Source organism: Rhyacophila brunnea, unplaced genomic scaffold (genome assembly GCF_057557595.1).
Source record: "Rhyacophila brunnea isolate RB1 unplaced genomic scaffold, BYU_Rbru_1.0 scaffold_21, whole genome shotgun sequence".
In the NCBI taxonomy this organism is placed as follows: Eukaryota; Metazoa; Arthropoda; class Insecta; order Trichoptera; family Rhyacophilidae; genus Rhyacophila; species Rhyacophila brunnea.
The window spans coordinates 20,784,821-20,798,401 of record NW_028232871.1 but is presented as its reverse complement, the minus strand read 5'-3'; the positions used below and the strand labels follow the sequence as shown (position 1 = coordinate 20,798,401).

Below are 13,581 nucleotides of genomic sequence, written 5' to 3'. Positions count from 1 at the left end.
GAATTTGCTTCCGTGTTAATTTGGACCAATAAAAATAACGGAATCGTGCTAAAGTGTTAATTGTTAAGAATAGCTGTGCAGAGGACGTTATTTTTGCTTAAATTTCATACATTTCGGCTCCATCTCTATAAAAGTATAAAAGAAGGTTTTTTTTAACATCTTTACTGTAAAGTTGTAAAGTAAATACTTATGGTTAAATTATGTTGAAAACTTTGAATTGAAAGATGTACCTACATTACTTAAAACCGCTAAATTATGCACATACTAGCAGGTGTTGCAAAGTCAACAATTAATAAAATAATGGAAATATTTTACAGTCTAATATTATGTTTTCTAATATTTTTTAGTGAAGATTTAAATTATTAAAGTGTAAGTGAACTATGTGAGTATAGTTTAAAAATATTTAGTATTACAAATTAAAATACTGTTTTTGTGATGGTAAAAGTGACCGTTTTGTAATTAATACTAATATGCTGCTTTATATAAATCAGAACACATAAAATAGAGAACGCTAAAAAATGTTTCATAAACCACTTGCTAATATTATACGGAGCTACAATTCGTACACAGGCATATGTATATACATGTAATAGTTTTAATAAGAATAGTTGCAAGTTCGTACACAGTTTTTGTCTGTAAATTGGTTATTAAGGTATGTCATCTATTTTTCTTGTTGGTTGTCACGAGAACAAGTTTTAACCCGTTTCTTTAACTACAGGAAGCATTATTTATTTGGGGCATTGAAGTCATAAGAATTTTGGCGTATTTGAATGTCATGTTATGAATGATCTGAGTGATAAGTTTCAATAAAAAGGCATAAACATATTGAAGGCATACAAAGTGCTAAAATTTTAAAAAAAAATTTGTAAGTAGTTATTTGCCCAATTTATATTAAATTTGCATTTTTGTTGCACTGAGCTTATCTTTTATTTCAATTTGTCATAAGGGCCATACAGGCAATCCTCGTACCCCGGTGTGTTTCAAATTCGTTATTTATTGCGATTGATTTCTAATAAAAAAAAGTTTGTATTAAGTTTGGTACACTTATTTTGACATTTGCCACGTACCAGGAATCGTCATAATGAGTGGAATCATAGTATGTGTACAATCAGATTATTTGACAAATACATGTCAAAGAGGGTAAAACTATGTATGTAGAATATTTTTGGCAATGAGGAATAAAATAAATGTGTTATTTTCAGTTTATTTCAAAATTATATTAGTTACTTTCATTTTATGCATGACATTAATTTTATTTAGTTTATTAAAAAATTCCATTTTTATACTTGAAAATTGTTTTATACTTCAAATCTCTGATGATCGTGAAATTTTGTTTACCGCGACCATGTCCAAAATGTATCCCCATCGATCAACGAGCTTACCCGTAGTGAAAATGTCACTAATAAGAAGATGATAATATTCAAGCGTGACATTAGGTTTGTAGCAGGGCTGAATATTTCCTTAGGGGTGAAGGGTGAAATTTAGTCAAATGCCAATCTGATTAAATGGTCGATATTCGGCTAGACATGTCGATGATATGAATTAAAAGTTTAGTTTATGCCCTATGGAAATTGATATATCTATCTATAAGTCTCTCTGTGTCCAAATTGTATTAAAACTATTCATAATATATATATATATATATGCAAGTGTACAAATAGCCACAACGTAACCATAAATAATTATAATACTACTGTCAAATAATTTATCACAGACTCAAACCATTCACTCCACTGCCATCTACACAACACCTACTAAAACATTTATCCAATCATAGGGGAAATAAGTTGTGATGCACTGACATGATTAAAGCTGACGTGAGCTAGGTGGCTTTGCTTGGCCGGGTCCTTCAGGTTGGGGAGGTGCGATGAGAACTGGGACACCAGCACCGACCTGCTCCTCGTCACCGACCTCGCCAGCTTTGCAAACTTCGATAGGCCTGAAAACAGTTTCGGCATGCAGTTTATATATTAATATAAAATATCTGTGGGAATCATTATTAAACGATTATTTAATATTTTTAATATCACAAATAAAGTGGATATTTTTAATGCCGTTAAAACGTAATTAAATTATTGGGTTTGTAATTGTCAATAATATTTGTGTGAAGATAACTACTTAACTGCCACACTTCACTTTCACACCACATTTGTTGTTAATTTCTTCATTTTGTTATATTCAATATAAGTAATCATCCAACAGTATAATATTTGGTAAAAAATATAATATACTATTATCTGGTAGGTAGGTATTTATTTGAAAATAGGTAAGTATTCTATGTGGTTGGTCAGTAATTTTATAAATAAATGGTCAGTATTCTTAGTATCTATTATGAATCAGAAATTTGCCCTGTTATAATGGAAAAAAAAGTAAACTTTAATGTGGTAGGTACCTACATTAATACACAAAGTTCAGCTTAATCGTTACCTAACTAAAGAGATTGAACTACTCTAGAAGTAAATGGTTGTAAGTCATTCACTCAATTACTCAATTCATTGAGTCATTGATCTGAATCAAAGTACACTCATACAAATCAATTACACCAGCATGAAAATTAGCCAGATGTTGGTTTGTACACTCGTACCCACATCCTCGTATTCAGAGACCGGCACTCCACTAACTACGCCACCGTGGGGATAATAGTAGATACAAAATTACATTTTCGTATGACAATACTTGATAGCGATTCCAGAACATTTTAGTAAGTACCTAGCTATGGTGGAATTGGATAAATTATATTTTCTGCGTTGGTTCATTATTTGTAAATTAAAATGAAACTGTGATACGACTAAATATAATACCTACGTACATGTAACCCTAATCGTGCGCATCCAAAACCACATCCCAAATAATCCAATGTTATGTTTTTCATTTTCTACTATTGTCCAAGTTTCAACACCATAAAAAAATGGAGAAGACCAGAGTCTTGACCAAGCAAACTTTGGTCCATCACACTAATTTCTCCATTTTTTTTCAATGTTCAAGTACTCTGCGAATATGGCCTCCGCCCACTACAACGACTAGCCGTCGAGTTTGACCCGCCACACTTTATACACCGTCTACTGAGAATTAGAGCATTTCCACGAAACATACTCTCAAACAGTGATGGTTTTATGGTACCTGATGGTACATACGCGGAGGTCTGTGGCGCTGACAAGTTCGGAGGCGCCCTTGAGACAATTTTCTCTGTGAGATAAACCGCCATTACAAAATTTATCGCAATGGGTACTAATACAACAACTTTATAGTGTGTCGCATCTATGCAACGCATGGCCTGTATAGCCCCATAGGATGTAATAGTATAGCTCTAGCAGGGCTATTCTAAGAATACTACTGTATACTAAGGCGTCGTTTCCGTTTTTTTATTGATTCAAAATAACACGGATATCACTCAGGGCAATTCCGTAAACAATGCGGTTATCAATAATAATTGGATAATTACATATGGCACTACGTCTCACTTGGTTTCGAATGCATTTGGAATTAAGTGTGACGTATTAAAAATAAGTTGCAGTAAGTAGATACTATTCCACGACATATGACAACTTGCGGCGCCGTCATGATCGGTCGTGTTAAAAAATCACGTCTTTACGGGATAATTATTAACTGGTTGAATACGACATACATGTAATAATTATATTATCATAATTATCACCTTTTAAGTTATATGTTAGAATAGCCCTGACCTGCTGGGGGCTTTTTAATGGTAATACAATGCCTTCCGGTAACCTTGCGAAGTTGTAATAATTATTAGTTTTGAAAAGTAGCCAGACACTGTATAAATACAGAGGTATAACAACACAACGTGATTGTTATACAATTTATTACTATCTATTATGTTTGGCGAATTATATAATAATGACTGCCCCACTGTTGGGAACTGAACTGTCCATATGACTGAATGATGAATGGGCTCGTTATTTCACCACAAAGCTATTTGCTTATCTGGGGGATTTGGACTTCGAAGTCGAACAAAAGCTAAAAAGCACATACAAAACGATCGTAAAAAGGAAATAAACGTAGGTACCTACTTACACTGCCTACTCAAAGTATCGCAAGCCAAACATAATAATAGGTTACATATTGTAAATTGTACGTAAAACATTTCACCGTGGCACAGTTCACCGTGAGCTTTTTTTATCGGAAAGAGATGACCGTATTTATCTACTATATTAATGGTCTCCAATTTTATTAGTTTTAATATGAACATTAATTCAATTTTCATATCTGATTTTGGCAAAATTCAAGAATTCAAGAATGAAGACCTAACCTAACAAATAATCCAGTATATCGGCTATTTTCAAAATTTGTTTGCTGCTGGCTTCCGAGAACCGTGTTTTATTTAGACATGAATTACAGACAGTAGGTACTATACGACCCAAAGAGGTTGGACGGTTTTTAATATACGGCCATATATTTCCGATACAATATTTTCACGATGAAGTGTGATACAGCGAACTGCATACATACAAGTTTCCGGACACGTAATAATAAGTATTTTCTATCGAGTTATCTCCAGTGTTAGCAACGTCATTCACAAAAAATATATAAAAAGTGATAAATATGATATTATGTCGTATTCAGGCGGTTAATAATAAATATAATATAAGGATAATTATTATCCTTATAATTATGTTTTAGCACGGTCGTCCATGACGTTAACCGCGAGCTGTCAACATATGTCGTTGAGTATCACAGTTAACACGTCATACTTAATTCTACCCACGATGGCCGCGCGGATTAAGCGTCGGCCTATAGCGTCGTGGGTCCCAGGTTCGAATCATGGGTCTAGCACTCTAGCAAGTACACATATTGTTTTTCAATTTCCGTGTGAGTCAGAGTATGGACCTAATAGATTGAGCAAGTGGCTGACATTCAATTCTCGTAAAAACAAAAATCTGTTAATACAAACCTCCACTCTGTGGAGGCCCATATGATCCTATTAGGATCGTGCATGGTCGAATGAATGACTTAATTCCAAATACATCATTTTAGAATCTAGTAAGACGTAGGTATTAACTGAGTAAACAATTATTGTATATCTATAACCACATTGTTTATGGAATTGCTACGAGTGATATCCGTGTTATTTTGAAGCAATAAAAATAACGGAAACGTGTTACCGTGATAACTATTTAGAATAGTCCTGCTGATACGATAAGAAAATAAACTAGATGGCCAAAAAATTCTAGATTTTTTCAAAATTCAAAAATTGTTTAGAAACTAAGTAGCTTTTCAATTAATAAATATGTCGTGATTATTAACATTGTTTTATAAGAACAAAAATTGAAGAAGAATTTCGTGTTTTACAACTAATAAAATAAATGCAAGTCAGAATTTTAGTTACCATATGGAATTTATTTAAACTATTAGCACCTATGTTGATTTTAAGCAAATCTGGTATACTATTCTAGCTATACTATAAGTAGTTTTAAGCTGATTGTGGTGTCGAAAACAGCGAGATTTAACGCTATACGCCTGATGCAAATTTTGTAAACTAGATGCCCATTCTAAAATGTTAGATCTGGCAAAGAAAAACGCTAAGTAACTTCCCTCGTGTTGATTTTTTGGGATTTAACTGTCATAAGTCAAGTAAATGTCAATTGAAACAAAACTTCTAAAGAAGTAGGAACCACATTTCTAAATAGTTGTTAAATTTATTTAGGAATGTGCTTCTCATGTAAAATAACAGAAAGATTTACTATTAAGTCGCCCTATAAAATTTAATTCAATTATCATATTTTTTATCACTGCCAAGGAAAGTGTCTTGCGTATTTAGATACATAAGAAAATTATTTTCACGGTTATTAAATTAATGAAGTCATCTAAATCTAAATGACCAGAAGTTCTTCTAAAACCTTACAATAAACCTTTTTATGTATTGCTAAAAATATTCCCCATAATTTTAAGGATACAGTGTGACAATACACAATGTGCACGTTTTTTTCAACGCGTCATGCGAATGCCAGGATGCTACTTTCATTTGTTTTGTTTATCTGTTGTCGACTTCAAAATAATGTCTTTAATAGTAGGCTGAAATGCTTAATTTTTTGTAAAATGTAAAATTATATATTATACAATTATTCGATTGGGCATCACGTCATTATAATATATATATTATATTGACCATATTCGACGAAGATCTAGCTGCGGAGTCACGGAAAAGAGACTACTCGTATAATAAGTTTACCACAGATAATTGTGTCGCTACATTTCAAAATCAGCCAAGTCCACCTTTAGGTATTTTTGACTTTTTTGTGAATTGCTGAAGAACTACTGGTTTCTAACATTTCTGCATTATCAAAATGTGGAATTTATTAATTTTAAATATTCTATACTCGAAATAATATAAACTTTCACCCTTGTGACTGTATTTGACAAAAGAAAAAGCTGTTTTTCTCCTATTTATCTATTATGGACTTGTGATTTTGGAATCTAGCGACACAATTATTGTTTATTAATTTTAACAGTACCTACCGAAATTTTATTTGATATTGTTATAGGTAACACTTATAATAATAATTACAAGATAAAAAGAACTTTTTATATACAACGTTTTTAAATTTTCTATTGAATTATTATGCTCAATATGCTCAAACTTGTACTAGCTGATAGTAAATAAAAAACAAACAAATTTAGAATACTGAAATGTCATTTTGATAATTCATTTTGATTTCCATAGTAACGCACGTATATATTAATAATTTAGTTGCTAGAACCACCCCCTTATCAACCAATCATAGTCTTTTACTTTTTACTGGTTTTTCTGAAATAACTTTCTATACAAAACAGAATTAACTGAAAATGAATTCAATTCTCCTTAAAGATGGCTAAAAGTATTAAAAGAATGCATTGGCATCGTGTTCTGATATATTCTAAAAGTTTCAAATGTCTAGCTAGTCGGGAAGTTAGTTAAAAATCGATTGCAAGATTTGTACTGGACAAACAACCACCGGACAAATAAGAATACGAGCTAATAAAAACGTTGTAAAAAAACAGAACTTGCAATAATTTGAGTAGGGAGTGTATATCTACATAAATATAGGAAGGAGTATTTGAAATGGCCATCGAATATCAGATTGAAGAATTGTCGCATTATCGAGGGATATTTTGTGGCTTTTTTCCAGTTTTGTATTTTTTCAAAGCGAATCTTTGTTAACTACCGAGCAGTTGAATAAAATAGTGACTATTACGAGAAATACAGTTATTTTACCTAATGGATAAAAAAATACTCTAAGTTAGGAAGATAATATTACTTTTATAAAAGGATACTTACTTATTTATTATTTGCGGCAGCTAAAATTGAATGAATCAGACTAGTAAGTGAATCAATTCATCCTTGATAGATGTTCATTGATAACATTGGTCACAACGTAAGAATAACACAGAAGAACATAATATTATTATGTAGAATGTGTCAGTATGCTTTATATAATATAAAAGTTTCATTGGGGGATGTTTCTAAAATACTAAATCTAAGATATACTAGGTACTGATAGGATATTAAAAACGTTCATTTCATTCACTCGTATGGCAGCAGGGTATCAGTATGACAGATTGGTGGATAGCAGTTAGTACCTACTACAGGGAAGGCACACAGGGGGCAGGTTTTAATAGCAAACTCAGTGGTTTGAATTTATCCGCACTCACATAAAGGAGATGTATTTAATTTCCACTTATGGATGTTTCAAACGATGGTCAACGACACAGATAACAAACAAAAACATCTTAGTACCTATGTTAAGCTGAAAAAAAATGATACCTATATCTACATAATAATACACAGATTAAAACTATTTATAATAAATATGATATACCAGATTTGCTTGAAAACCAACATTCCCATCTTTTGTACCCTATATCAATGCAATTTACGCAATTTCAAACATTCGTCGTAACATTTACACTAATTTTGAAACAATTGTCGAAATATAATAAACCCCACTTCAAATGTTGGGTTTCTAGGTAACTATTTTTGAACTACAGAAAATTTTTGCGGACCGCCGGTTAAAAAACTATACCCTATAACACTGACAAATAAAATAAATGCTACGTACAAAGTGATAACTAAATTTCTTACCTGCATTAATTTTATTACTTTTTTATTAGAAATAAAACACGAAATTTTCTTTGAATCTCTTATACCTTCTTCCTATCTTAGATAATTACGACATATGTTTTTGAAAAGCTTTAGTTTCTAGTCACCTTTTGAAATTTGAGAAAATCAAGCATTTTTTTTTCACTTGTTTAGCTTATTTTCGCCCGTGATGTTAACCGCGAGCTTTCTAACTCTATCTGGCATATTTTTGTGAATGGCAGTTGGTAATACTATCTTCAGTAGTTAATAGTGTCCATAATAAAGCCGTGGGTTTGAATCCAGTGTATAGTTACCAATTCAACCATTATTAATAAAATGACCCTGAAACACTATCAAATGTTGTAATGTAGTAGTTCATTCTCTTTAAATAGGTATGTGTTAATAAGATTTAATAGAAAAAATATAAGTAACTCACCCCCTTTGGTGTCATCTGTTTCTATGGGCTGCTTGAGGGCCGTGATGTCCCTGAAGGTGAGCAGGAACAGCACGACGAGGTCCCTCTCGTTCTTGATGGGCGCAATCTGCAGCAGCAGCCATAGCGGCGTCTCTGCACCGCCCACACCAACCCAAATCAACACAGTGCGACCACCCCGGGGTAGGCCCAGCAACCAACTCACGAAGCAATCGCAACAAACCGCCCATTCCGCGCGAACCGCAAGTTGCCACAAAAACGCAGTATACTGCGGTAGCTTATGGTGTCTTGCGGTGGAATTTACCACATGTGACCAAAATCTACTGCAGGATTCCACGTTATTTTGGTAATTTGTGGTGTGCGTTGGTCTAACTAATCTACTGATAACTAACTAATAAGTTGAAATTGACATTTCTGAAGATATTTTTTAAATATCTTCTTTTTTGGATCAATAACTAAAGCTAGGCACCCATTAATAATCATTTGAAGATAATTTGTTCCCAATTTTGTTAAATCCAAATACTTCGTTGATTAGTATTAATTATTAATTATGTGAACCTTGTCTATTCACTTCATTGTCAAACTTTACGATACTGTTAAGTTGGTGGGTAGTAATAAACTAACGTAGAGGTTTTATTTTAAAGAGTAAAAGCTAACTTTACCCGATTGACAGGTATTGAATAAAACTTGATAATTTAAGGAGGTATCCAATCACAAAAGTTATATTATTATTTTATTCTTAATCGAATCGATAATCGAAGAAGATCCAAAAATTCAAATGTATATGAAAACGAAACAATAAAATTATTAAAATAACATATGCATGTATAAAAGTTACTTTATCTACATTATAATAGAATATTATATTATGTAATTATTAATTTCTCATTACAATATTTATTTTAGAAGTGTACGATTGCTTCGTGGATGTTTACTTTTTTGTAGAAACGATTATTATTGTAAGTGACAATTTATACGGAAATAATGTGTAAAAGAAAGCTTACTTCAGTTCATCAATGAATAATAAATAAAAATTGAATCAATGTAAATTGACAGTAATAGACAGTGTTATTAGTTATTTAAAAAAATGTAATAGAAGTAAAGCTCTCGTATATTTTAACAATGCGAGAAAGCTATTTATTTTATTAATGAAAGATTCGAAATGTTTATGAAGAGTTTTTTTGGCATATGTACCTGTCCAAATACATTGAATTTGATTATTAATTTAAGTAGGTACCTACACACTTAACATGTATTACAAAAGTTGTTAATTTCTTCTTACAATATTACATTTGATAAAAATAAGAGATATTTAAAAATACAATGAATAATTTTATTATCCGATAAATTGTCACTAATAATAGAATCGTGCTGACTTATTTTTTGATTTAAATAAGATTAGTAATTTTTACAGTGAATTTATGGAATTTCTGAGAGGTATTTTGGAATCTTATGAAATTTATATAATAAAACCCATGACTGTTTCATTGAGTCTGTATGTATTCGATATGAATAATGAATTTAACTGTGAGGAACAAACTTTTTTACTGTCACAGTTAGAATTAACAAAGACGTATATTTTTTATTATTTATGATTACAATGTAGCTCTATCTCTCTATAAATATCTCTCTCTCTCTCTATCGAACATTAGTTCGATCAATGGTTGTTAATTATGTAAATAACAATAATGTTACGTTTTAATACAATTTTCATACAGTCATGGGCTTTATTGCGAATGAACTGAAGTTGACAAAAGTATGATGAAAACGTCACTTCAATTAATTACGTATCACTTTTTTTTAATGGTTATTTTCTTAAGAATTATGTTACAATAACCAGTCAGGCATATTATAGGTACTGAGATTGAAATATTTAGGAATCGTACAAATGTAACGCGACTCCATATAAAGGATATGATATGTTGATTTGTAATCGGAAATGTGACGTTATAAAAACAACAAGATATAAACTAACATCTTCTGATAATAAAATATTTAATGAGAAGATTTTACTGAAATCGGAGGAGGGTCAATTCTGAGAATCCTGTGACGTTATTTATGAACGATTCCTAACAATGCATATATAACGGATTGTCATACAGTCATGTTACCCACTATTAAAAAAAATGAATGTGTATTTTCTCACCAAATTCATTGAAAAGATTTACAATACCGTAGTTGTGAGTTTAGATGATCTACGTACCATTAAAGTGATTTAATATACTTATCTGAATATTCTAGAAATGGAAATTTACTCACCAGTAATAAATAATTTAATAATGCTTTCTGCATAATATAGCAATATGAGAGAGAATGGAATTTATAAGAAAGTCATTTTATAATAAAAGTGTTTATTTTGACACTCATGGAAAGTTGATAATATCTACCTAACTTAAAAATACAACAAAAAGCGTGTGTTGAAATTGGCACAAAGAAAACATAACGATCAGCCAAATTGGACCGCAAATGATCACAAAACTGCAACGCAGTAAGCACAATCAACCGCAGACTACCGCAGATAACTGCATTTTTGTGGTTACTTGCGGTTAATGTGCGCCAGCTCTCACGTATATAATTGCATTGATTAATACTTTAAATACATCGAATATTAAAATTATGTTAGGTCCAGCACATTATACTTTATGACGCAGTTAGCACAGCGTATTTTGTCATCCAGAGGATTGTGAATTTTAAATTCACAAACTGCCGTCCGTTATGACAGCCAGAATCAAAAAAATATGACTACTGCAAATCGTAGTTAAAAATGAATACTTTTTTAGAAGTAACTATGTACTGTTTTTGTCATATTAATTTATTAAGCACCATTTTCTTACGTATGGATGTGAAGAAAATATTCCTTCATAGTAGGTATATAGTGAATACTTTTTTATTCGTAATAGTCATAAATTATATTTATTTCCAATTGTTTATATATAGTTATATACAATCAAAATTGACGAAATAAAAATTTTCCGTGGTTTTTCATACAATACAGAAAAGACTCTATGAAAAAAAGTTATTATTTGTTTGCGTATGTAATTAAAAGATTAAAATATAAGCTAATTACGTAATATGTGTTGTATGATGAATTGTATAATCCTTATTTAAGTGGGTACCTAATATAATATGCCTAATTCAATTAAAATTTATTAAAGTGGTTATGATTAAATTATTAACTTTGAGTGTGATTTTACAGTTGCCTTAAATAATTAATTGAGGTGGCGTTTTCCTTAATGTATAAAGGGGAAGTTGGGGTATTTCACATCTGTGCCAGACATATAAGATGATTGGGGAAATGCGGGGAAACTTTTAAGAGCAGAATTTTCTCACAAAGTCTAAGCGTGATTGTGGCGATAGGTATGAAAAGTATTTTTTTTTTATACAAATAAGTTGTGTGTGAAATTAATAATATGTTTAGTGAGTGTGTTATGCATTCAAATGTGTGCTTTTAATATACCTAACATTAAAATTATTTTACTGTGAGTTTTATTACTGCATATTTATTTTTTATTTAATGACAATGGCGATTTAAATACCCTTACATGACCGACTTTTAATACGATATCGTACCGACATTTGTAGAATGAATTAGAATAAATGAATGTTTTAAAATTTCAATGAAATAACCATGTGCGTAGTAGAATTGAAATGCAGACAACTCAATTTCACCGTACAAAAGTGTCAGTCGCCTTCTAAAAGTCGGTCTTGTGCGATACCCTTTAGTATTACGACATGAAAGCATTTTAGGCTCAGCGCCCACACCACAGATAGTTGTCGCATACATGCTTCGTACACCGGACGCTCCGACAAAATTCACCGCAAGCTATCGCTATCTGCTGCAGTCTGCTGCAAGTTGTGTATTTGGCAACTTACATTGGTGTGAGTGCTGGCCCTTATGTGAATAATAAAATATGTATATGTTATGTAATAACTAATCTTTTTTTCACATAAATTATGTCAACAAGGTGCGATACTGTAAAATTAATTGTTCCTATGTTTTTTTAACAATAATTTTTGACATAATTAATACAGACAATATGTATCAGCTTTACATATTAGATATAAATATAACTACGTAATATTTCAATATATATACGTGTATTGCAATTACGTAATGAATATAATTTATTTAGTTAATGTTTAACTTGTGTAATTTTGGACAAAATACTTTAAAAATATAATATTATGTTTTTTAAATGATTGTACGGATAAACAATTATGTAAAACGCTTGCAGATATACGCAATACTTAATTAATAAGCTCGTTGTAAAGTTAAGTCTTAAATTTTAAGTCATAAACACTCATAAGCATTATAATTTTGTATCGCAAAAATGAAAGAATATTTTATTGTTTAAAAAAAACAGTTGTTTATTTCGTCAAAAATTGTTTTAACAACACTTCTTACTAGCGATTTATCTACTTGAAATCGGTTCATAATAAAATTGAAGAGGTTTTTTAATTTGTATAATATTGACTTCATATAGTTTAAACATGAATAATTTTTAGCTAAACAGTTTATTTCAATTTCTGCTAAAAATTTATAGCTAAAAAATCAATTAATATAACATGATAAAAATCAAAAACCGTAAATAGATACCGTTATTTAAAACGCTTTTTAAACATGTTTTAATTTTTTTTAAATTTATAAAAATATAATTTATGGAGTATTTGAGTAAATTTATCGAATATATATGAAGATATATATTATAGAGAAATCAAAATAATAATATATTATAGGTATTTATGTAATATGCACCCTGTACTTGGTACCTATATTTAATTTATAAAAAGCTATACGAAAGTTATGATATATGACAATATTAGTATATTTGAGTTTATAGGCTTATTTATCATCCAAGGTAGAGACCTGAAATTTGGCAAGAACGTAGACAACCTTATTAAATAATAAAGTCCACATCGATCCAAGTGGCACGGGGCCTTTTATGATACGGTCTAGTTCCAAAATCTTTACAGATTCGTCTGACCTGGGTTGTAATTATCATAAAATAATAATTGGTGATAATTAAATGGACTGTATTTAGGATGGGTTTGGTAGGCTAGGGATCTCCGG

At 30.9% G+C, this 13,581-nt stretch overlaps 1 protein-coding gene across 1 annotated transcript in view; it reads right to left on the bottom strand.

Annotated features, from left to right (window-relative positions):
* eag (potassium voltage-gated channel protein ether a go-go) overlaps positions 1 to 13,581 on the bottom strand; it is a 319,631-nt gene that overhangs the window by 18,586 nt on the left and 287,464 nt on the right. The window contains exons 4-5 of the mRNA XM_085948780.1: positions 8,514 to 8,645; positions 1,803 to 1,939 (exon numbers count right to left, since the gene is read on the bottom strand). Of these exons, the coding sequence (XP_085804906.1) occupies positions 1,803 to 1,939; positions 8,514 to 8,645 (269 nt within the window). The remainder of the gene's footprint in view (positions 1 to 1,802; positions 1,940 to 8,513; positions 8,646 to 13,581) is intronic.